Genomic DNA, 26,097 nt, shown 5'->3' with positions numbered 1-26,097 from the left:
AGGGGAAACCTTTACCTTTTATGTCAAAAAGATGCAAAAAATCCCAGCTATAGGATCCACCTACCTCTTGCACCTCCTCACATGACCATTTAGTAGGTGGCAGCAGTAGAGCACTGGGCTGTGTCCCTATAGCCAGAGGCACAGTGGCATCCTCCAGCACCTCTAGGGGTCTTCCAGATGTTTTTGGAAGATGGTTATGTCATTAGGCCCAAAAGAGAAAGTTGAGTGTTGAGAAGGTTGCAGCCTCCTGCATGAGGGAGGTATTGAATTCCCTAAGCCACAACAAAAAGATATACACTACCACTAACTTGGATGCTATCCCCCAGCAATCCAACTACTTAAGAATGAGACTCTACTGGTTCAGCAATTCTCATTAGATATACACACCCCATATAAGTGCAGGCATGCTTATAGGAAAATATAAAATGGAACTTAGATCTTTGCTTAATGAAACAATCTGCTTCTGTGTTAAAGTGGCTAAAATTCTCCGAAGATACAAGGCTTTAGTTGTAGAGAAAGCAAGGTATATGAGTTGAGTCCAGTCACAGATTATCTGTACTTTGTTTCCATCACCAAGTATATTAGAAAAGTTAACTGAATGAGGCCTAGACAAGCTTCCTTTGGTAATAATGGGATGATGGGTTTCATCATCCTATCATACATTCAATTAATTGTTAAGACACCTAAACATTACAGAGAAGACAAGAACAGCACAGGACAACATGTAGTCTTCAGAGCAGATATATTTTGGGGTAGCCATTACATTTTATTTACAGGTGTGATTCCTAGAAGCTTCATTCCACTGCCCAAAACTGTGCGAACAGCCTGAAACAGACAGAGCCTTGACTGAAAGAAAAAACAACAGGAGAAAGTTTGAAAGGTGGCATTACTTACTGAAACGGAAACTATTCATATTTTACATATACTGACATCTGCACTGATGTCTATAAAGCTTGGTTCCAACAATAACACTTGACCATATGTCATACTGAGTAACTTTTCTACGCATAACAGGAATTAGTTATTGTATAGATATGTTGTTGAAGGCTTTCATGGCCGGGATCACAGGGTTGTTTATAGATAAACTAAGTTTATCCATACCTCACAACCTCTGAGGATGCCTGCCATAGATGTGGGCGAAACGTCAGGAGAGAATACTTCTGGAACATGGCCACACAGCCCGAAAGACATACAACAACCCCATTGTTCAGATAGTCAAGTCCTGCATGGCAGTTTTCCATAACTACTTGGTTGGCAACAGAGGCAAGAAAAGAAAATGGACTAGGTGGGATTCTAATTGAATAGATGTCCATTCTTCCTTCTACACTTTCAGAATCCCTCTCAGAAAATAAACTTTTAATCACATCGTAAGTGATTATAAAGTGATGTACAAATTGTATCTTCCAATTCCCAAATTCTCAATTTCTGCATGTAGACATGCTCATTCTGAATTTTCCATATTTTGGTAAAGCTTGATAAAAGTTTTCAACATACTGCCATATCTAACTTGTGGTATACACTTGGAAGCATCAGAAGAACACAGCATTTTTTGACTATCACTATCTATACTTGCTTCAGAATAACTGAATATATATATGTGTGTGTGTTTATAAATATATATATATACAATATATTTTACAATATGTAATAATTATAACATATTGTATATACATATAATATTCATAATATTATATTGTAATACGATATAATACTAATAATACAATATAATAATATTAATTATATATCATATTTTCCATGTAATATTACTAATAATATTACAATATGTTGATACAGTACAATATAGTAATTTGTTACCAGTATTGTACTATACTAATATAATATTGTATGTAAATTTAATTTGTAAGCCGCTCTGAGTCCCCTTCAGGGTGAGAAGGGCGGCATATAAATGTAGCAAATAAATAAATAAATAATAACTGCCACTTGCGGAGATTTCGTATTGTATTCTTTCAATTAAGAAATCCTATACATAGCTTGTAACATTATGCCCTACTCACAACGGTAAATCAACAAAAGGCAAACACAATAAACAAATTGTCTATGTTCCATACACGAAGTGGAGGAGGGATCCTTTACAGGGTGGCATCAAGATAGGTTGAGTACGATCTATATGTTCTAATAGGGCTTATCTATCTTGCCGCAAGACTTGGCAATTTTTATGTCAGATTGTGAAAACGACACTGAAGGAAGCTGACAGGAAAAGAAACTCATTAGAAATGTGGCGCTAGAGGAGAGTTTAATGGATACTATGGACTGCCAAGAAAGAAAATAAATGGGTCCTAGAACAATTCAAATCTGAACTTTTCCTAGAAGCCAAAATAACAGGGGCAGCCATATTTTCACCAGGTCAAGAAAGCACATAACCCATTAGAAAAAGATGGAGAAAGTGGGAAAACGATATTACAGGTAGAGAGACTGGATCAATGAAGTCATAGACTGGATTGTCAAGATATCAGCAGAGCGATTAGGAACAGGATGTCTTTGAGATCTCTCGGCCATAAGATTGCCATAAGTCAAAGCCAACTTGACAGCAATTTTAAAAGCCACATTATGTCAATAGGGCTTATTTCTGAGTAGCTTATACTTATTGTGTTGGAACAGTAGCCTTTGCCTCAAATAGTTCCTGTTTATCAAGGTTGCCAAAATTTTAAAAAATCCTGGCAGTTTGTTCAACTCAGCTTTTAGCAGATTAATTTGCCAAGTGAACTCATTAAAATAGCAAATTAAGCTTCTAATTTTAAATTAGGATGAGTTGATGTTGCCATTCTGTTTAAGTCCTGAACTATTTCTTAGTGCTGCATTACCAGGCATAGTGATAAGAGATTCTTATATAGCAGGAGTAGGCAAAAGGAAGCCTTCCAATGGTCTGCAACTCCCATAAACTTTAGCCAATATTGTTTTTTTTTAATATATATTTTTATTGAAGTTTTACCTTATAAGATAGAGTAAATTAACATTGAAAGAGTGAGAACATTTGATTGTATAGAAAGTGGGAAAACTGAGATTTAAAAAGGATCAAAAAGAGAGAGAGAGAAAACCAAAAACCAAAAACAAAGCTAAAATGTCCATATTTATATAAAAAAGAAAAAAAAATCTGAACAAATGGCGATATAAAAATGCAAAGTACTTGGCAAAGAAATACACCAAAAAGCAAAAGCAAAAAGCTCACTGTTTCACAACCTGTTCACAAGCCACCAGCAATTGTGAACTGTAGTTCTTTTTTTTTCTTCATCATGACCTTTTTTTTTTTCACAGAAGGAAGTTAAACGAGTGGTGAAAATTAAAATTTATAATAGTCAAATTTGAAACCCCCACGTTGAAATGGTCTTTCCTTCTAAAAACCTTTTGAAGGGATCCCAGACTTTCCTAAACTCAGAAGGGTCTTTTGACTGGAGATACCCTGTCAGAATGTCCATCTCAGCCACCTCCGTCACTTTCACGATCCATTCCTCCATTTCTGGTGTTTCTTCCAATTTCCAGGCTCGTGCATAAACTATTCTCGCAGCCGTTGTCATCAAAGTGAAGAGTTTATCATGTGGCTTCAGCAGTGATGTATCTGTTATTCCTAGTAGGAATATTTCTGGGTGCATGGGTATTTTTAACTTTAGTATTTTTTCAGTGGTTTTATGAATCTTAATCCAAAAGTTTTTTGCCTTCTTACAAGTCCACCACATGTGGAAAAATGATCCTGTTGCTTGTTTACATTTCCAGCAAGTGTTTTTTAATTGTGGCTGTATTTTGGCTAATTTAACAGGTGTCATATAAGCTTGATAAAACATTTTGTAGAAATTTTCTAGAAGGGAATAACTTCTGAAAAATTTTATTTTTACTCTCCAGAGGTATTCCCATTCATCTATGCTAATCGAGCGACCAATGTTTTTAGCCCATTTTACCATACACTCCTTGATATATTCATCTTCTGTGTGTAATTTTAACAGGAGACTGTAAAGCTTAGATAGTTGTTTATTTCTTGATTGAAGTATCTTATCAAGGTCTGTCTTTTCTTCTTCAAATCCTGTATGCACATCTTTTTGATATTGTTGGTGTATTTGTGCATATTCAAACCAGTTCATGTTATAGCCCTGCTGGTTTATTTCTATCAATGATTTCAGTTGGAGGTTATCTTGTGTTTTCTTGAGTATTTCCGCATATGTTGGCCATCTTTTATTGCCCTTTGAATTTCCACTTTGTTTGAAAGCTTCTTGGATCGAGGTCCATTGTGGTAATTTTCTTTAAAAGAATTTTTTATATTTGTTCCAAGTATTCATCAGAGATTTCCTAATTGGGTGTTTATTAAAGTTTGAGTCTTCTGCCACATTCCCATAAATTAAGTATGCATGTAAGCCAAATTTTAAACTATCTCCTTCCAGAGTTATGAGACTCTGATTGTCAAGATGGATCCATTCTCTTAACCAAATCAATATAGCTGCTTCCCTGTATAATTTTAGATTTGGAAGAGCCAGTCCTCCTCTTTGTTTAGTGTCTTGTAAATTTTTCATCTTTATTCTCGGTTTCTTCCCTCTCCAAATAAATTTCGTAAGTTCAGCATTCCAATTCGTAAATTCTTTTTCCTTGATGTCAATTGGAATGTTCTGGAACAAGAAGCATAGTCTAGGTAAGATATTCATTTTTATTGTAGCTATCCGTCCTAGGAGAGAGATATCCAGATTCATCCATTTTTTCAGATCATTTTTTATTTTATTCCAGGTTTTTTCATAATTATTTTTATACAGATCTTTGTTATTCATTGTTATGTTTATTCCTAAATATTTTGCTTGGAGAGCTATTTCAATTCCTGTTTCTTGACTTAATTCTTCTTTTTCTTTATTGCTTAACTTTGTTGCTAATATTTTTGTTTTGCGTAGATTGATTGAAAGACCCGCAAATGATCCAAATTGATTGACCAGGCATATCATTTTGGGAAATTCTTTCTGTGGATCTTCTGACATTAAAATAATGTCATCTGCAAATAACTTTATTTTATATTTTTGGTTTTTCACTTTTATACCAATCAGGTCATCATCTTGACGTAGTTTTCTTGCTAGGATTTCTATTGCAAGTATGAATAGTAAGGGTGAGAGGGGGCATCCCTGTCTCACACCTCTTTGTATTGGAAACATTTCAGCCATATCTCCATTAATTTTAATTTTGGCTCTTTGTTCTGTGTATATGGCTTGTATTCCATTAATAAATTTCCCTCCATATCTTAGGTTCTTTAATAGTTCAATAATGAAATTCCAGTTTAGTCGGTCAAAGGCCTTTTCAGCATCCAATAATAAAAGTGCCCCCTTTTTGAGTTTTGTGTTTTGAATATGTTCAATTATATTCAAGATTATTCTTGTGTTATCTTTAATTTGCCTTCCAGGTAGAAAGCCTGCTTGGTCACTTTAGCCAATATTGTTAATGACAGGTGATGCTGTAAACTGCAATCCAATGGCAGTTCGAAGGCTGCACTTTATCTATCTGGGTTGTAGCTGATAAAGCAAAATAGTCCTCAAAATAGACCTAACTCTCAACAAAGAAGTAACATAGTTTATTGAAGTAGGAGACTGCATTACCTTCTCAGGAGATGTTGAAGGATTGCAGTATTTTCACCAAAAAAAAATGCCTCCCACTCCCCAAATGTTCCTAACGCTCTTTGAAAGGAAAGCATTTTCAAAATTTTAACAAAAAGTCACCAAAAGTCAATTCCTATTCACTCTTTGATTTTTCAAAAAGATAATGGCAAAAATGTCCCTATGTCCTCTAGACACCATTTGGGGGCTTTGCATAGAATTATAGAGTGGGAAGAGACAACAAGAGCCATCTAGTCCATGGTAGACATGCACAATTTTGTTTTACAGAATGTGTTTTTGTAAAAAGGTTTTTCTGATTGTTGGGATGGGGAATTGGGGTGACAGTCTGCATGCAACCCAGAGACCACATTTTGCCCACTCCTGATCTAGTACTTGGCCACTATCATGTCAGGACTTTCTTTCCCACCCTTGTATGTTAATGGAAACTTTCTCGGTCCTGTAGAGCAGGTTTTGAGGCCCATGAAATGTGTAGGGGAGGCTTCCCTCCAGGTCCTGCTCGGATGGTAGAAGCAGTTCCACTGGTAGAACAACCCTGCTATATCCGAACCTGTGTTTTCTCTACTTTGACAAACATTTCCAAGAACCAAATATAACCCAACTTTTGACAGCCTGCATTTTAACTTTGCCTTTACCTGAGAGCAGTTCATAAGTACAAGCAGTACTGGAAGAGAGAGACTTTGGAAAGAAGAATCACCATCCACTGAGAAAGTGAATACACTCATCTTTTCTCAGATCAAGAAAGGTTTGGTCTGAGCACAATACGAAAAATTTGTCCTTTTAAAAAATGTAGGTAGGAGTGAGCAATTTAATATGCAATTTAATATGAACAAATGTTCACAGTTCTACAGGACATTTTGAAGGAACTGTATCCAGACTTGTCAGTGCAGAACTAAAGCAAGTTATTTTATCCTACTGTTTCCTTACTTTAAAAAAACTCTAATCCTATTTCCATTTCTTTATTGTATACCACACCCTATTAACAGTTTCCTAATATTGCCTCTTGAACTATTCCCCCCCCCCCCCCAAAGTGCCCAACAGTATTCAAACAGTGACTATTTACATTACCTCTGCTAATTCAGGAACACTGCCTTTCACAGGAAGCCTTTTATGAGCAACAGCTGTTAAATGGCTGGAAAAAAAACACCAAGTCATTAGGAAGTTGCAATCCTGTGTGGATAGACTAGAGAGTAATCACCCTGCCAAAGGCAGTAGCATTTTCTATCAATTAATCATGTTCAAAATCCAGTTGAAAATTCTATTGTTTATAAAATACAGCAGCTATTAATGAGCTGATGGCCCTCCAAACGTCAGATGGTAACTCCCACCTCCTTTTCACCATCATCAATCAATGCAGGCTATAAATGATAGAAACTGCAGTCCAGAAAGGCCACCCATTCCCTACTTTACCTATTGCATATACTCATTAACTATGGCCAAGACCCGGCATCATGACCTGTGATGCAGAACTTCACGATGACTGAGCTACGTCACTGACACATTATGAATTCATGTTAAGGAATGCAAACAATATACAAGACACAATATACATGGCACAATGGGGAGCTCCCACTGCAAAACGTGGGGGCATTTTTCTGGCAGGAACAGAGGACTCATGGCTTTCCAATGTTCTGGATTAGTGTTTCATGCCTATGTTGAGTGCCATTCTCCCTCCTCTCCTTGCACTGTTATTGCACAAGGGCAGTTGTCCCCCAAAATGTTGTGCATAGAATACCACAGTTCTCAACTAGGCATGTAAAGCCCTCCTCCGACTGGTTTTTCTTGCTCAGCAGAAACAGTGTTCCCAGGAACACTGGTTTTATTTGTGGCCCCTAGGGCTCAAATACCCTAAAGTCATCAGATCCAGCCTGACTGTGATTAGTACATGAATGGGAGACTGACAACAAATACCAAGTGTTCTAGGCAGTACTGCAAAGAAAGAAATTGGCAAAACCATCTGTATTTGTTGCCAAAATAAATTCTATAAAATTCATGGGGTCACCATACATTGACAGACAAGTGACTTGAACATACACATACTGGGCCACCCAGGGATAAAAAGAAAGTTAAAAAAAATTGGACCTAAAATGTGCCAAGAGAGTCCAGATGTGAAAATGCTTCTCTAGCAGGCATTTAGGAGGAAAAAAAATTAGATTTGTTTTGAAAGAGAGGTGGGTACAGTGTGTGTGTGGTGAGGGAGATGCATCTCTCCAAGGTCTCTTGGAGGAGTAAAGCAGCCTACTACCGTTCCACAGTTGCCCAACCCTGCAACACAGTATCAAAAATAACTTCACAATAAAATTTGAAACATTTTCTGTTCCTGATTTGAAGATGTTTTTCCTCTTTAATTGTGTGGTACTTTCTTTGAAAGTAATTGTTATACTCCAGAAACTTTGTTTTTGTGGCTGCCACAAACCATGTTGAATTGGTTGAGACTCTATGAGATATTCATTGAAAAACTATAGCTAAAGGTGCTGCAGGATGTCCCACAAAAACAAAGTTTTTGCAGTTTAATAAAGTTTTCCATAGTTTTATAACAGAACAAATTAGGAAATGACATGTATAACCCAGGAACAAAAATTACCTTTTAGTATAATAAAATTTCTGCAGGCGTATATCTAAATCTAATCTATCTAATCTAAATCTAAATCTTCTATCTTCTAAATCTAAATCTAATCTAATCTAAATCCATAATAAAAGCGAAAACCCGTATGTGTGTATGTGGCACAGGTGTCCGCTGGGGGAAAGGGAGTTATAGTTCACCTGCATCCACAGAAATAGAGCCCCCATGACTTACTTTACATCCGGGCGGTGTTGGGAGGGGGATGGACTGTGTATGAAGGAATTTGCATATGGGAGTTGTAGTTCCCTGCACCAACTGAACCCAGCTGACACTGGATCTACACTAAACTTCAAACACAGGCAAACAATGCCTTTCTCGAATGACCTGGGCACTGCCAGGTCCCCAAGCTAGTTTCAAATAAAGCTTACATAGCTTTAGACATCATGGACAATTTTGTTGCAGTGAAACTATGTAGGCCTCGGTTCACTGGGATAAGATAAGTTTACAAGAAGCCTCTAGGAAACATGCTTTTGTCAGAATCAGATGATGGACAGTGAAACTGACTGGTTTTTCTTGCTGAGCAGAGACAGTGTTCCCAGGAACAACATGTCAGCTCATTACGTCTCAGGACTGAAGCACCATTTTAAAAAACAGCACATTTTAAGACACAATTTATAGGGGTTTCATGACTCATTCAGAAAATGTACTCTTTCTTGACCTAGGTAAAGGTAAAGGTTTCCCCTGACGTTAAGTCCAGCCGTGACCGACTCTGGGGGTTGGTGCTCATCTCCATTTCTAAGCCGAAGAGCCAGCGTTGTCCGTAGACTCCTTCAAAGTCATGTGGCTGGCATGACTGCATGGAGCGCCGTTACCTTCCTGCCAAAGTGGTACCTATTGATCTACTCACATTGGAATGTTTTCGAACTGCTAGGTTGGCAGGAGCTGGAGCTAACAGCGGTTGCTCCCGCCGCTCCCGGGGTTTGAACCTGGGACCTTTCGGTCTCCAGCTCAGTGCTTTAACACACTTCGCCACCGGGGCTCCTCTTGACCTAGCACAATATAATTCTTCACAGTGCTACAATATAAAGCAAATCGCTTCATTTAGGATTCTGGCTGTAATCTCAGAAAAAAGGTTGTCCTAATCAAGCTTTAGCACCTCCTTTGGTTTTGAATAGAGTCTCTGCATTTAATTCTTGCTTGGTCTTCAATTCTGATATTATTCAATGGTGAATATACTTCTCTTTCTCTTACCTGAGTTTAAGGAGATAGTTAACGATATGCTTGGGCTGAAGATCTTTTGAAGACTGGTAAAGAATCTCATCATATCTGAAAAGAAAAGGATTGTCCGAGACCATTCATTCATCAAAACCAGAGGTCTTGACCAAAGATAAGGCACTCCCAGGGCCTGCCTACATTCCAAGATTTAGCAGTTTCATAGTGACTGATCTGATATAGAATTGAGGGCTGAGTGTAGTTGCCATTTGGATTAAAGGTGACAAGTTAATATTTTTGGAAAGAATTTCAGGGGGAAAAGAAATGTTTACTACATAAATATCGTTCAGCATCTGTTATATGAAAACCATGCAGCATATTAGGAAAAGAAACCCACCTCATACTTCTTGTTTCAGAGGCCATGCTAATTCTAAAACTGCCTGGCATTTTTCATTGTCAAGGCTTTAAACTATTTGTAACATTCTATTTCTAAGGAAGTGTGAAATATTCCTTTTGATTTTAAGGTTTGCTTTTTTAAAAAGAAAAGCAGAACCACACTTTTCCTCATAACTGATAAAAATCCTCAGCAGGCTGAAACCCCTGCCTTTACTGGTAATTATATTTATATGCTGCCTTTCCTCTAATGAGTTCAAGGCCGTAAAGATACTCATAACAGCCCTGTAAGACAGGTCAGTTTGACAGAGTGCGCTGTCTGTCTTAAAACCTCATCACACCACAGCATCTATCCATTTTAAATCTTGTGGCTGCCTCCTGCAGAATTATGGCGTTTGTACTTTAGTGAAGCCCAGGCTCTATTTGGCCGAGCAGTTTAGAGACCCCTTCCTAAACTAAAAACCCCATAATTCTGCAAGAGACAGAAACCGGACTGAAAGTTAATAGAGGCTGTAGTGTGATGAGTTTTGGAAATGCATGACCTTTTAGAGATCATAACCTTTTGGAAAACCAGAATCTCCATAACATTTTGGAGAAAATGGCATTCACAACTATTTGTCAATTATAACTTTGTAAAACTATGATCGTCCAGAGAAGAGCCAAAAACTCATTTGAGTAAAATCTTCCCTTCATTTGTATATATCCACATGTACTTATGGAAGGCAATTTGGTTTCCAGTTGTTAGATTGATAACCTGGCTATCTCTGATTTGTTAGGAACAGAGATTATGCCAATGCACAAAAACAGCAGAGTTTCAGAAGTTTTATTTTCAGTGCCCCAAAACATCTGCTTTCCCATAAAATATCTTGTTTCTATATCACGCTCTCAAGAGACAAAATAAAGTAGCATTCATTGAAAGCACAGGGCATCTTTTTTTATATAATCAACAGCAACATGAGTTTGCTCTTAACAGTCCATAATCTACATGGCGTCTCTCTGTCCTTTAATGGAGTCTGTGCTCCAAGCAGTCTCATGGCTAAAGCATTTCTGTGTGCTAAAATGGAGTCTCAGATCTCAGCAGTCCCAGATCTAATCATGTGGTCTGCAGCCCCTCCCACAACCTCAAGAAACATAAAGGGAAGTCTGCATACCAAAAATATACAGACACAATTTAGTAAGCAAACAGAATCATATACCAAACAAATTACTAGTGGAGGCTTGTAGAAAGTTGCTATTTCCAATGATGAGGTCCTTAGTGGGACTTGAACTTGGATTTCCCAAGTCTCAGTCCTAATCTCTACCCACACTTCTTTTGGTTGGCATAGATCCACCAAGTTTCTAATTAGAAATGAAGATGTTTGAGGGGTGAAGCATTGTTCAAATTATGTCCTCTATTTTGGGTAATGTCAATAGAGGCATATCAGTACAAGCATCTAAACAACTACTTAAGTAAGTTTCAAAAGGACATATCCCCATGTAAGATCAGACACGATTGCAGCTCATATTGCCTAACTTTACTCAAAACTGTTTTGCTACATTCATTTGTGATTCAAAGCACATCCTAAAGGGTTGGGTGCAGACTTCAAAACTCTCATCCCTGGCTTACAAATGCAACCCTCCCCCCCTTCCATCTATTAACTAATCGTGTTATTGGCAATTCATGTTGTAAAATCATGCACTATACTATAAATTATTATACTATACACATTTACTTGTTCAAGGAAAATAGTCAAGCAAAGGACTGTTACACATCTCAAGTACCTGAGAAGATGCTGAATTAAGGAAACAGCTGGTGGATCTTGTAAACATGCCATGTTAATATGAGACACTTGATTAACTGTTCCACACATATCTTCTAAACTGTGAGAAGATGGGAAGAAAAAAGTTGTAAAATGCATTAAAATCAAGGCACACATCACATTTTAAATTAAAAAATTAATCTCATACAACTTTATGCGTCTTGTTTAAATGGGCCAAAAAGGATATAAAAGAGACTATTTATAGTAGACTATAATAATATCTCATATATATATATATATATATATATATATATATATATATATATATATATATATAAGCGAGAGAGCATGCAATTAAGGACAGTGTGGCCAGAATCCTGTTTGTAAACTAGTGGTTGCACTTTTTATAAGATGTAGCAATGATGGCAAAAGAAGAGAGATAAATCTCCCAAGCAGTGTATTTCTTCACTGCCTTCTTTCTTTCATGGCTGTTGTACTGCCATTCTCCCCATCTTCAGGCATAATTGCACTGTCATTGAGCACCAACAGGATCCCAGCCTCTGAAATCTAACCCTATGACTTGCGAAGAGCAAGCAGGAATGAAAAAAGTAGTTCAGATATGACCAAGACTCTAGATTAACAAACTAAGATTTTTTAAAAAAATCAACAATTGGATTCAAAATGCAGGAAAGAAGATTATACTTAAAAGTAATAGCTATTAGGCAGTTGAACTCTCTGCCTTGGAGTGTGGTGGAGTCTCCTTCTGTGGAGGCTTTTAAACAGAGACTGGATGGCCATCTGTCAAGGGCACTTTGATTATGTGTTCCTGCATGGCAAGGGATGGACTGGATGGCGTTTTGGAGTTTCTTCCACCTCTATGATTCTAATGTCTGTGACCAAGCAAACCATTATACTGGGAGCAATAAAAGTAGATGCATATACGCTCATGTGAGCAAGTACCTATAATGAAATCTGAACTGTATCAATGCAGAACTTAATGGTCTATAGCTTTTAAAGGAAAGAAAAACTGCCCAATTACATATCAACAATTGTCTTTCCTTATTCTGAGAATATTCTGAGCCCCCAGTGGTGCAATGGGTTAAAGTGCTGAGCTGCTGAATGTCAGTTCGAATCTGGGGAGCTAGGTGAGCTCCCAATGTTAGCCCCAGCTTCTGCCAACCTAGCAGTTTGAAAACATGCAAATGTAAGTAGATAAATAGGTACCACTCCGTTGGGAAGTTAATGGTGCTCCATGCAGTCATGTCAGTGACATGACCTTGGAGGTGTATTGGACAACGCAGGCTCTTCGGCTTAATACATTTTATTTATATTCTGCTTTATCCCCCCAAAGGGATTCAGAGCAGGTTACAGTACACATATAAGACAAACATTCAATGCTTTTTACACAGTTAACACAATGACATGCAATACACAGAACAAGGGTAAAGGCCTTCCCCTTTTTCATCTCTGGTGTCTGGAGGCGATGCTCAACTCTGGCCATGGGGAAGTGCTATGTTCCATTTCCCATGCCAAGCTTAGAAATGGAGATGAACACCAACCCCCATAGTCGGACAAGCAAGGCTGACTCAACCAATAGACAGAATGAAGCAACTGCCCTAGGTGGCTGATGATGAAGTATATCATGACAGTTTGCTACGTAGCTATTCCTGATGAACCTCCTATCTGCAGTGTTGAAGCATAGTGATACCAACCCATTGCTAGTTATGGAAGTCTTGGAAACGCCAGACAGCTTTTATACGTGGAATGGAATGGGAGCAGCTTCTCTTTTGCTTCAGGCAGTAAGATGCCTTGGGCCAACCCTACACCATAGCTCCACAACCTGTACTTATAAAAAAGTCCTAGTAACAAAGTAACTGCTACCCTTTTTCCTCCAGTCACCATTGCGATCATTGGCATAGCTAACGAACAGGACATTCTGATCCTACCCTGGATTCAGGCCATCAATAATGGGAAAAGATTGTGTATCAATGCAATTCTATCAGTGAAATCAACCTTTCTTGCCTTATTGCATTGGATGCAGCAAGTAGACATACCACTCCAAAGGATTTAAAGGGCATCGCTGTGAAAACATATTGTTTTGGAAGCATGAGAGAAAGGAGAACTTTGCCCTCATTCAACCCTCCCATGTAGGTTTGGGAAAATGTGCATAGGAAAGTACATGTGCCATTATTATTATTATTATTATTATTATTATTATTATTATTATTATTACCACCTTGCTTTATCTCTCTCGAAGGTGACTCAAACTGGAAGAATCCCTTTGCACATGAATAGATGGAATTTGAAGCAAAATGGGTCCATTTACTTATTTTTTTTAACCGTCTCTCATAATTTATGTGCACCAAAGAAGACTCCATTTGAAATGGTTGTACATATCCTCTACAATCCTGTTTCATTTGAAACTACTCCAAGCCTAATTCAGAAAAGCTGGACCTTGATTACACCACTTACCTCCAGAGCCTGGCATGTGTGTATTGTAGGAAGACGCCAGTGTCGCCTCGGCTTTGGAGGACACGATCCCAGCTAAACTGGTAATCAGACGATAAGAGACCTTTGAAGTCCTGAAATTGTAATTATTCAAGCATTACGCAGAATCTCTAAATTTTATCGCAAAAGGGAAAATAAACAAGATGACAGAATGAACAGACCTGAATGATAAGTGCTGCAAGCCCGATGTTTTCAGCCGTCTCAAGAGGATTGTCGAGTTCTTTGGTTGCTGAGCAGATTAAGGGGAGGAAAAAACACCTATTATCTCAGCTTAAAAGGAAAGCAACTGGCTGATGTGAGAACGGATGCTATTAGTGAAGGCATGTTTTAAGCTCTTGTTTCTGATGTGGTGATTCCAGAGCTATGGGATGGTATGGGAGTATTACTCCTTGTGGTTTAACCAGAAGAAAACATTACAGCTATACCTTCTCTATCAAGTACCCAAAGTCAGGCCAGTAAGCTATCTAAGTTGTTCAGGAAAGCACATTTAACTAAATAACATTTTCTGGCCCAAATCCCCACATACTGGGCATTGACTGTTGAGAAGCTCTTTAGATCTCAGATGTTGGTTTGTAGGAACACTATAGATCAGGGCTATCAAACACATTTGCATAGGGACACATCAGCCTTATGGTTGCCTTCACAGGGCCGTTGAATCCATGGATGGAAAATCCATGGAGACAGAGGGCCACCTATAAAATTTTATATAGTGGTCGGTGCTCTTTAGTTTTTACTCAATTTGACTCCCCAGATGCTATTGAACAATCACTCTCATCACCTCCTATTATCCACCATGTGGACTGGGAATAATGGGAACTGAAACCGAACAGCACTTGTGGCGCTGAGGTTGAAGTAAGGTTATTTGAAAGTCAGTCATATCTACAAAGCTTGTATCTAAATTCAAACTCCACTCTCCTGACTGAACAGAACAAACCACAGTCTTCCAGACAACTCCCACCAGCTCTAGTCATGATGCCTAATGATGAGAAATACAGGAGTTGTAAGCTAGCATCTGGAGGGCCACACAAAAAGATATGGTGGGCCTTATTTGGCCTGTGGGCACTGAACTTGACACACATGTTATAGCTCATACTCTGTTTTATTATGTTATTGTTACTATTTTATTGTTTTACTATGTGAGTTCATTGTGAACCCAGGTTTATGTTTTTATATTGATATAACTTAATTTAATTTTGCATTGTTTGTTTGTTTAACCCGGTTTGACATGTGGAATTTAATTCGATTTATGTGTGTTTTAAGTGGTATATGTTGGTTTATTTTGGGTTATGGGTGATCTGTCAATGTATTTGTACTTTTAGTTTTTATATTTTTATCTAGTTTATATAAGCATTGAATCTTGCCTTCTGTTGCTGCAATTCGCCCTGAGTTCCATCGGGGAGATAGGGTGGAATATAAATGTATTTATTTATTTATTTGCCCACTCATGCCACAGGATAGTAGAATATTAACAGTAATACTTCAGTTTTAGATACCTGGGAGTAAACATCACAGACCTCAATGAAGCAGACATGCATAAAATTTCTCTCTGTTAGAAATAAAGATGTTTAACTTCTAGCATAGGGCTTATTTAAGTGTATATGTGTACATGCATACGTACACACACATTTTCAAATGAAAACCAGCCGCAGTGGATGAAATGTAAACCGAAACATCCAATCAAAATCTGATGATATGGACAGCAATAAAAGCAGTTATGGCAGACATAAAAACAATAAGAGCAGAAATATCAAAACAGCAATAAAAGCACCTGCTTCCAAAAGAAGCAATAAAAAAGAGCAATCAGAGCAATTCAAGTTGGAACTCAGGTGCATCCTGGGCAGGGAAATAATTCCGTTGATGGATGGATTGTCATTCCCTGCCATGAAATAAAATAAATTACTTGAAAGGCAGCATCTTTTTTTAGTTGAAAGGTGTGGGTTTGGGGCAAGCATATCGTTTTCTGCCAGGCAAAAGAAGCAAAATAAGTGTGGCTCTAACTATAGTTCATAGAAAGGGAGAAACAAAATTTCAGGTAAGGTCACACTCAAAATGAAAGAGCCATTCTTTCACTGTTCTGGGAGAAAAATGCTAGGACCAGACACTGCCAGAAGTATAAGTATTAAGTTAAAGCATGGTTGGCCAACTAACTTTTGGCTAAAGCACTCCTTTCTAACACCATGGAGCGAGCTTCATCCAAAACATCTTCCAGGAAAACCACTTCTCCTTTTCGAGTCTTCATCCCCTGAACTCTCCCAAAGGGCAAATGCTGGCACCTGAAAAGAGCAACAAAGGATGCCATTCTTACACATGGATATTATAAAATTGTACTTTGAAAACAGTAATTGCAAACAATTACTCTCTGAGCACAGGTTTAGTTCCAATAAATGAGCTCATGCCATTCCTGTACAGAAAAAGGCCCTATTTTCTCCTCATAAGAATCTGCCATTTTTATTTATAGGATAAACTGGAGCTTCAATATCAATCATGACTACTTATGGGAGTTGGAGGTGAAAAACATGTTGACTCTGTATCAGGGGTAGAGGAACAATGATCTTCTCCAGGTGTTACTGGACTTGTTAGCCCCTGCTAATGGTGACAGATGTTGAGAATACTAGTGCATCAATTTGAGAAGATCACTGCTTTTAACAAATGTCCTAAGATCAGCCAGCTAAGAAACTTCTCCAGTGGAAATGACACTATACAGCCTTAGTATGTCTACTATACTTTATAAACCAAGTGCCTGTTATCCACAGGCTGTTTCTCCTTCCGCATTAACGTTACCATCATACACATCTGATACATATATGCACATGAACAATTTGCCAAGGTCATGTTTACCTTTCTGTCCATTCGTAACCCAATAACCTCAGTATCTGGAACACTTGCTGAAAATGTGGAACTTGGTTTTTATCTGTCTTAGAGGAGGGAAGAGGTCATTAAGCATACTGCAGATACTAAATGTACAAGTCAAGTGAATCTTGTTCATATTCAAGTCTGAAGAAAGAAAGTTTGGGAAAATTACTTTTTTTGGAATGCAACTCAAATAATTTCCTAATCACTATGGCCAGTGGCCACAAAGACTGGGAAAATCTGGAAACTCTAGCCACAAAAGTAAATTTTCCTAGGTTTAGAAACAAATGACACAAAATAGAATTGATCTTATATATCAGAGAAAGAGCAGAAAACTGAGATACAGGGAGTACTGGTCTAAAGTAAAATTTGGTAAAGTGGTCTCACATAAAAGAGATCAACCTTGAAAGAACAATCTAAACTTATAAAATGTTCAAGCTCTAGAGAAACCTCAGAAATGTTTGTCCAGAACTTTGAAACCTAGCCATCTTTTTATCCATTCACACCATGAGTCACAAAAAAGGAAAACAAACATTACACTATTTAAAATATCAAACAGAATACAAATATGTTAGTCTGCCATATGTCTTACAAAAACGTTTGGTGTGCATTAATAGCCATCAATGTATAATTATGAACAAAGTGGAATGGCATTAATATTTTTGGCCTGCAATTGCTTGGATCAGATGCATGAAGTACTGTTGTGAGATACAAATTGGCAATTGAAATTGTAATCACACTGTGGGCAGGAGCGTGTTAGCAATTCAAGTGTGTTGTCCATAATGTGGCTTGTACACACTATGCCTCTTTCTAAAAGAGTGGAAGAAGCTATTTTCTAGCCCTTGGTCCCTTTCCAAAACATTATGTAGCCAGCAGCTGCAAAACTCTGGGTCGGCCATGTTGCTGTTCCTTACTGGCAATTCATATGATGAAAGAGTGGCTGGTCTTGGATCCAAAGGAAAGACAAGGCGAAGTGCATTACCATGGTCCCTGCCTTTTCCTACACACCAGTTAATGGCAGCAGCTCCCACTGGGGTGGACCCACACTTTAGAATAAATCCAGTTTGATACCACTGCAATTGTTACGGTTCAAAGCAATTTATTCCTGGGATTTGCAGTTTGGTGTGAGATCAGCACTCTTTGGCAGAGAAGACTAAAGACCTTATAAAAAACTACACCTCACATGATTCCACAGAATTCAGATATTGAACATTTTAATGAAATCCATGACTAATCAAATCTGCAAAGGTCAAACCCACAAACACTTACTGTATTTGTATCTTGTAAACTATGGGGCAGGGAATATGTATAGCCCTCTAGATGTTAAGACTGCCACTCCATTCAGCCCTAGCCAACATAGTCAATGGGGAAAGTATGATGGCAGCAGCAGCCCAACAACCTCTGGAAGTCCACGTCTTTCCTATCCCAGCAATAAAAAAAGCAGTCCACAGGAGATTTAGAATTACCTACCACATATATCATGGTATCAGGATTATATTTATCCATTCTGTCTATAGCAGCTGCAAGATCTCTGCAAAAACAAACACAAGAAAGAACAAATCAAAATCAAAATATTTTAAAATAAAATATATCTCATTGTGATTATTTGCCATGTTATATTAAGTGAGGTCCATAATGCTAAAATCCAGAGTTTTGGCTGCCTCTCTTTCAAAGCTTTGACCGTTTTTTCCTGATTTTAGTAGAGATTAATGTTTTGTCTCCTTGATTGTGTGCAAATTCTTTCCATCCTGCATTTGAATTTAAAGAAAAGCATTTATGGTAGAAACCTGAACTCTTTTAACTAATGTGTATTTAATCAATGCTAAGAAATCTGTTTTTAGTTTAATCTTATAAGGGAAAGCTGTGTGCAGTCGTATAAATAAACAAGAACTCAACTCTAAACAACCTGACCAGAATACCTACCTTGTGAGGTAGAGGGAGGTTCCATCACTACGCATTATAACAACAGACTGGTCTCCATTTTCAGAAAGGTGAACTACTCCTGTTCCTTCCCTAAAATAGTTTTTAAAAGATTTGAAGAAACTATATGTCAGAGACCACACCATCACAATTTGAACCAGGTTACTATCAAAATGAAGGACCACAATTTGCAGCAGCCCTCACAACACAGTCACAGATGGTGCTAAGGTCCAAGGACAACCGGAGGGCATCATAATTTCATCCTATATTCTAAATCAGTGGTATTCAACTTTTCGCCTTCCAAGAAGCCCTGGTTAACTTATCCAATGGTCAGGAACAATGAGAGATGAAGTTGAAAACCCTAGAAGACCAAAGGTTGGACACCACTGGACTAAATATTCATTTTCTTAGTAACCATTTCAATGTCCACATTGGTTTTTCAGTAAAATAAACAAATTCTTTATTTCAGATAACTCAGGAAATTCTAGTTTGTTTGTTTTTCGAGAAATGGATCATGATCCTGTCAAAACTGTTTCTTTTCCCTGAAGGCTGGCCAAGGGTTTGGCAGAGGGAGGGATCGTACAAAACTAGTTGGTATTGAGAGCTGTGCACATTTCATTCCTTCAACATTTTGTAGTCTGACCTATCTATTTACATGAAAGAGTATTTGCAATATTATCTTTGTTATTTAGATAAACCCAGGAGGAGAAACATTTGGTTAAAGGACCCAGAGTTCATAAGAACAGAAAGGCTTGATATCAAGGGGATATTACTTTGATTCATTCAAAACCCTTAACAGATGCTTACGAAACTTTGGTCTCTGATATCTACTGCAAAAGGGCTTATAGCCCACCGTTCAAAGGTTGTAAATGAAGCAACTTGTTCATACTTTGTTTTCTTCAAAAGTCCTTTGGTATCCAACATTTTCAGAACTTTCTGGCTTTTCTCTTGATAGTCAGATTCTCCCGAATATTCATCAAAGCATACTCCAAGACGCTGAATGGTTCCACCGAGATAAAAGGAAATCAGCATTAATGTAAGGCAATGACTACATTTACTCCTGCAAGTACCGCTTGATAAACATGAGACTGGAGATATGCAAATAACATTTAAAAATCAAATTAAAATAATTGTTTAGCAGATTTGATCAGTTTCAAGAGGGAAAATTTAAATGTGTCATTTAGAAATGCTGAGGCAACCTATCTATGCAGCTCAATTTCCAGTGTGGCCATATCTCTTCCACTGCTCACAATTGCCTCAAAATTTCCGTTTGGCTAGGTCTGAACTATTTATTTTTTATCAAAATAACTGGACATACTTATTGAGCAAGCTAGACAAGAGCAAATGATATATACCATAATCATGCTAGATTAAGTGTGAATACCATATTCGATTCTGAGTCAGCAGCTTGGGAAGTACCTATTCTCCCACTTTGCTAATGGAAGGCATTCCTTGACAGTAGCCTATAAAAAGGTAAAGGTTTCCCCTGACGTTAAGTCCAGTCATGTCTGACTCTGGGGGTTGGTGCTCATCTCCATTTCTAAGCCAAAGAGTCGGCGTTGTCCGTAGACACCTCCAAGGTCATGTGGCCGGCATGACTGCATGGAGCACCGTTACCTTCCCGCCGGAGCAGTACCTATTGATCTACTCACATTGGCATGTTTTCGAACTGCTAGGCTGGCAGGAGCTGGAGCTAACAGCGGCCGCTCACACTGCTCCCGGGGTTTGAACCTGGGACCTTTCGGTCTCCAGCTCAGTGCTTTAACGCACTTCGCCACCGGGGCTCCTAAAAGCCTATAACATCCCAAAATATTCAGTATATTGATATAAATTACAAATAGTTACATATGTAAAAATCCTGTTCCCTGAATATGAATGATACTTTGTGTACATTGAAAGAAAGGTTCAAAGTAAGCACCTTGTACATCTGGATATATTCTTCAATGCTGACATTTCTAAAATGTTGCCACAATGACACTGCTTGTTCTTCACGCATCTCTAGTTTTCTAAAAAAATCCTGTGCTTGCTTTTTAGTATTTTCCTCCTCTTCTGATGCCTTGTTGACCTGCACATAGACCTAGGTGAGACCAAGATAAGAAAGGTAAGTCAGTGTTAAAATTCTTCCCATCAATAAAGTGGAAAGCAACAAAAGTTGTGTCCAAAGTATTCCTGGTGGTGTCCAAATTAAGTAAGATTTGGAAAAAATACTTTTTGGGTCAATTGTTAGAAACCAGACAGCATGGTCCAAAAAGTAATTATCTCTGAGCTATGGATGGACTCGCAAGCAGCACAGCTGAAAGACCAGTGGCTTGGGAAGCCCAAGAGTTGGCAGTCTGAATAAATATGGTAAGAAATCTATACATTCTCAGATATTATTGTACCAGTTCCCCCACTATTCCTAATACCTGGCCATGTTAGTTGTGACAATGGGGGTGGGGGTGGGGGGTGGTGGGGGGGAATCCTTTACTCTCCTACAGCTTATTGATTGGGATGGGGGCTGAAGAAGATAGTAGACAATCACTGAAAATTATCCTTCCCGATTTCTATTGATCAATTCCTCTTGTAAAGCAATCAACTTTGGATTCCAAACAAAGGGGGAAACAACAGTTTGTTTTTGGCCAATTACAAATTCTATACTGTCTCAGTGACCAAGATATAGCACGAGAGAAGACTCGATTTACTGAACTTAACAGTCACAATCCTACCTTGTCTTCTCTATGGATCTAACAAAGCACAGATGCCATTTCAATGAATCATAGAGTTGAAAGAAGCCACAAGGGCCATGCAGTCCAACCTCCTGCCATGTACTGTATATAATTTGTACTAGCTTCACATACTCAAAGGAGAAACAAAGCTCAGATTCTATATCAAATTGATAGCTAAGCAGATGTTATGAAAGGTTTTCCCTCCCATTGAATGAAGATAAATAACAGCTTTAGGAGACCCTTATTTCAGCAAAATGTGTTGCATGCAGGTCACAGCTGCGCAATCGCTGAGCCATGAACTTTCCCTTATTCTAGCTGTTACTTTCTTGTATGATACCTAAATAACTCTTCCCTTTGGGCCAGAGAACCACATATAAAAACACAGAAAACAAAATTTAAAAATTACGGGAAAGAGCTTTAAAGCTTGATAACTTTAGGGTCCATAGTAAGTTACAGCAATTACTTTGGATGATGTTTCTATAAATGCTTTAATTATGCATTAACATACCTCAAAAAGATGCTGCAAAGGATTAGACCGTAATTTTTCTTCAGAGCCAAAACGCTGGAAGCCAGCTCCCAACAGGCCTGCAATAAATATTTATAGCACACACAACTGTGACAAATATAATTGTGTGAACTGAAAATGGACAATGCTGCTCCTGTTTACTTTTTTTTGCAATAAAACCATACCATACTGTTAAATAAATATAAAATCTAGACTAATGAAAAACATACTGGTGTTTGCCATGAATACTCATGGCTGCAAAATCAGCAGAAAGTGCTAACTATTGGGAATGTTCTACAAGCAGAGTTTAAGTCCTGCGTAAGGTCTACTAAAAACTGTGGATCATGGGGCTGTATTAAGATAAAAGAAGGTAAACCTAAGGTGCAAAAGAAAAGTTAGGATGTCCTGCACATTCTTGTGCCTACAATCAGCCTACAACCTCCTAGCAAGATGCCATAGTAGGAGAAAACAGACTGGAATACGAACCAATTGAATGAAATTACAAGAAAAGAGATTCCATTCAAATATTAAGAAGGACTTCTTTACACTAAGAGTTGTTCAGATTGTCGTGGAGGGTAGCAGACTCTCCTTCTTTGGAGGTCTTCAAACAGAGGTTAGATGGATATCCTTCAAGAGTGCTTTAGGTGTGTATTCCTGCATGACAAATGGGTCAATCAAGTGGCCTTTGTGGTTGCATCAACTGGAAGATTCTATTATTCTAAGAAAGGAAGGAGCAATGCTTCAAGAGAAACCTAGGCAGGCATTTTCTTAGAAGTTGTCTCTTTCACATTTTATCTACATGAATAAACATCAGCACACTGAAGAGAAGGCAGAGGTATGCCTCCAACATTGTGTGGTCTCCTGTCCTGACATCTACATGTTAACATGGGCACTAGAGAAATCAGTTTATATGGACATTGACACAACAACAGTAAATGTGCACCATTGTGTCAGGCCCACCAACACTCAATTGGTGAGTGTTAGTAAGCACCAGACTGGGTGGACAGTTGGTGGACAACTGCACTTTTAACCTATAAAAGCTGCTGGTTCTCAGAGTTGTGCTCCAAAAAAGCAACCTTTTAAAACTCTCTGCCCCACTTCCAACAACAAAAAACAGCTGAGATCCTATATTTGCAAAATATGAATCAACATTTATAGTATTAATCTATACATTCATGTTAAGTCGTGGTTGCATCAACCACCTCTTCTGCTGAATATCAACACTGTTCAGCCAACAGCATATTTGCAAATGTGCTTGCCCTTTTCTGCAATCCCAGTGAATCAATTATTAAACTGAAGGCACTGAGAGTGTTTTTATACCATTCAAGAAAACGCAACTCCATGTACAACAGTTACACTTGCAGAACTCTGCTTACACAACTGTGAACCAAATATGGATATTATGGCATAGCCAATAATATGTTGATAAGAGAACACGTTTGTGGGTAAAACACGAAGTTGACTAACATAGCTTCTCACTTAAATTTCATATCTATTACTCTAATTCTTTAGCTCTATAGTTGAACAGGATTTGTTGAAAGAAGACTGCTGTCTACCTCAGCCTCAGATAGCATTAATCATAATAACTATACACACACACCATGCTTTTTGTCTACCAAAGGAGACTAATTTTGTTTTATCCACTTAAACTACCTCATCAGCAAGCAATATTTTCTGTTTCTTTGCAAGAGAAAAAGCAAGGACAATCATCAAATGCAATATAGTTGCTTTTCAAAATTACCAAAATATGTGGCACATCTGGAGGATACCCTCCCACTTCTTTTTGCCCCAGATCTTAATCTCCAATTCCTTTTTTCTTTCCACATCCTTCTTTCCTTCTCTTTAGTCATGACTTCCCCAATTTAACTTGTTAAGCATGATTAAACAAACCCTTCACCTTTGCTGCAAAGGAGCAAGTGAGGAGGCAAAAGACCCGTTCCTTTCTCTGCTTATTAAGCTGAGATGCAATCACTCAAACGCAGCCAATGAGGAAACAGACTGACATCCATGGAATAAGAAAAAAAAACAGGGCTAACTCCCATTCAAATTGATCTCTGTAAGAAAATAATTCCTTGTGGATCAGAGGTTGCCTTTCTGCCTGCTGAATTTCAGAAGGATATAATTTAAAGCCATCCACTTAAAAGCCTGTTATAATGGAAATCTGGACAGATCATTAATCCAACAGTACATTAGGGAAGAACTGTTCTTTTTTCTTTTTTTAAACAACAACTGAGCTATGATATTTTGAATCTTGTTCACATTTCTAGAAAAGATGTTGACCAACCAAATCAAAGGAGGATGAAATAAATGTCAGGTTTTTTTCACTTGGTGATAAATCTTATTCAGTTTAATATAAAACGTTATTTGCATTCTTTTTATATTCTTCAGCTGAGGTCTTGTTTTTAACTGCTTTTAGCTGTATCTAGGGGAAAAGGTGATGGTATTATTATTATGATTATTACAAACAATGACATTTTATTTTTCTTTCTTTCCTCTTTATTTTCCGCATTCTACGTAACAGCCACAGAAGCTGCACTTTGCTCACCCCAGCTCTACCCTATAGTGGGGAACATGTTGCTTTCCTCATGTCACTGAACTATCAGCTCTAGACAACGTAACCAATTGTGAGGGATAACAAGAGTTTAAGAGGAACGCAATTACCCACTCCTACCTCAAGGGCCTGTTGCAAGCTGACTATAAATATAAGCCATGATCCCAAAGAAAGAGAAATGCACAGGGAAACACTGCACATGAACCATGGTTAGGAGCAGCAAACACAAGGTACAACTGTGGAAGCTGTTAGAATAAAAAGGCACAATTTTACACAAAAATGAAGACACTTTTAACTATAATAAAGTGTCCAGATGGTACAGATGCAAACAGGATAGCTGGAAACAAAATAACTGCTTCAGAATGCAAAACGGATTGATCACATCCAGCCATTTAGGCTAGATATATATCCATTACGTCATAACATAAGCTGCTTTAAGACACTCTTCAGTTTAAAGCAACAAAAAAACCCCTTTGTCGATCAGCATAAATACTGCTGTTTAAGAGAGGTCACCCACAACACCATTAGGCTTGCAAAAATTCAGAGGTAGTCAGCATCAACATGGAGACTATCTGTGCAAAACCGAGGAAGTGGACCATAATTTAACATGCACTTTAGCCAACCTGAGATCAAGTCACCGATTTCCACAAGACAGCTTTATTTTAAAAAGGGCTAAAAGGTCAAACTTTGAAAAACTTTGAAAAATCCCACACTCAGGGATGCAATCATGAGGCCAAATAAATAAACAACAATTCTTACCAAACTGCATGCCCCAGTCTCCAAGGTAATTTATTCTTTTAACATAATGTCCACAGGCTTCTTTGAGATTTGCAACAAAATTCCCTATAAATACAAACAGAGTAAGTTGTATGGCTCTTTCCAAATGCTCAATTTGATGTAACACAAACTCCCTTTTTTCTTTATCACCTATCCAACAAATTCAATGGTTTGATAGAATTTCCCAGTGGATTTTCAAAACATAAAATGTCTCTCTTTTTCTTTCTGTTTCTGGAAGTATCAAAGAACGTGCTGCAGCAATAGCATCTTCTCCCCTCAAGCTGAAAAGCACGCAAAAAGGTTCTGCAGCAAATCTTTAAACTCTAAATTGTGTTTTGGAGCTACTGCATCTGAAGAAATAAACATTCTCTCTTTCCAGGACCCAGAATCATAATGTGGTTGTTTATCAGTAAGTTATTGTTAATATGACAAAGATACATTGAAAACAAAAAGTGTGGGCCTCAAAACTGGCTTTGAAAAGTCCATCCATCCTATAAGCTACACTTTCTCTACTCTAGTTTAAAGCATAAACAGTATGTTATTTCCTTCTTTTTAGACTCCATTTCAATTATACCTTACCTATTATTGTAGAACGCAAGTGGCCTACATGAAACTTCTTTGCAATGTTTGGCGAACTGCAAAAAATATTGAGAGTTACTATTTTTAGTTCAGGTTATTTCCCTAATCTAAAATTAAAAAAACACACAAGAGAGGAAGGCAGTCATTTACATACACAGAAATATTAAACCACTACACCCAAACAGATGCATTTCCACACAAATC

At 37.9% G+C, this 26,097-nt stretch overlaps 1 protein-coding gene across 3 annotated transcripts in view; it reads right to left on the bottom strand.

Moving 5' to 3' along the window:
• Positions 1 to 725: 725 nt before the first annotated feature.
• Positions 726 to 26,097, bottom strand: part of rars2 (arginyl-tRNA synthetase 2, mitochondrial) — a 31,860-nt gene continuing 6,488 nt past the window's right edge. For all 3 annotated transcript variants that reach the window (XM_003215533.3, XM_016997367.2, XM_062980890.1), the window contains 15 exons: positions 25,894 to 25,949; positions 25,297 to 25,380; positions 21,990 to 22,066; positions 20,695 to 20,853; positions 19,666 to 19,772; positions 18,780 to 18,869; positions 18,327 to 18,387; positions 16,845 to 16,921; positions 16,155 to 16,279; positions 14,168 to 14,235; positions 13,971 to 14,080; positions 11,521 to 11,619; positions 9,406 to 9,480; positions 6,660 to 6,723; positions 726 to 846 (listed from right to left, as the gene is read on the bottom strand). In XM_003215533.3, the coding sequence (XP_003215581.1) occupies positions 760 to 846; positions 6,660 to 6,723; positions 9,406 to 9,480; positions 11,521 to 11,619; positions 13,971 to 14,080; positions 14,168 to 14,235; positions 16,155 to 16,279; positions 16,845 to 16,921; positions 18,327 to 18,387; positions 18,780 to 18,869; positions 19,666 to 19,772; positions 20,695 to 20,853; positions 21,990 to 22,066; positions 25,297 to 25,380; positions 25,894 to 25,949 (1,339 nt within the window). In that variant the 3' untranslated portion in view covers positions 726 to 759. The remainder of the gene's footprint in view (positions 847 to 6,659; positions 6,724 to 9,405; positions 9,481 to 11,520; positions 11,620 to 13,970; positions 14,081 to 14,167; positions 14,236 to 16,154; positions 16,280 to 16,844; positions 16,922 to 18,326; positions 18,388 to 18,779; positions 18,870 to 19,665; positions 19,773 to 20,694; positions 20,854 to 21,989; positions 22,067 to 25,296; positions 25,381 to 25,893; positions 25,950 to 26,097) is intronic.

This window comes from Anolis carolinensis, chromosome 1 (genome assembly GCF_035594765.1).
Source record: "Anolis carolinensis isolate JA03-04 chromosome 1, rAnoCar3.1.pri, whole genome shotgun sequence".
Lineage (NCBI taxonomy): Eukaryota > Metazoa > Chordata > Lepidosauria > Squamata > Dactyloidae > Anolis > Anolis carolinensis.
This window is presented reverse-complemented; position numbering and strand designations above follow the sequence as displayed.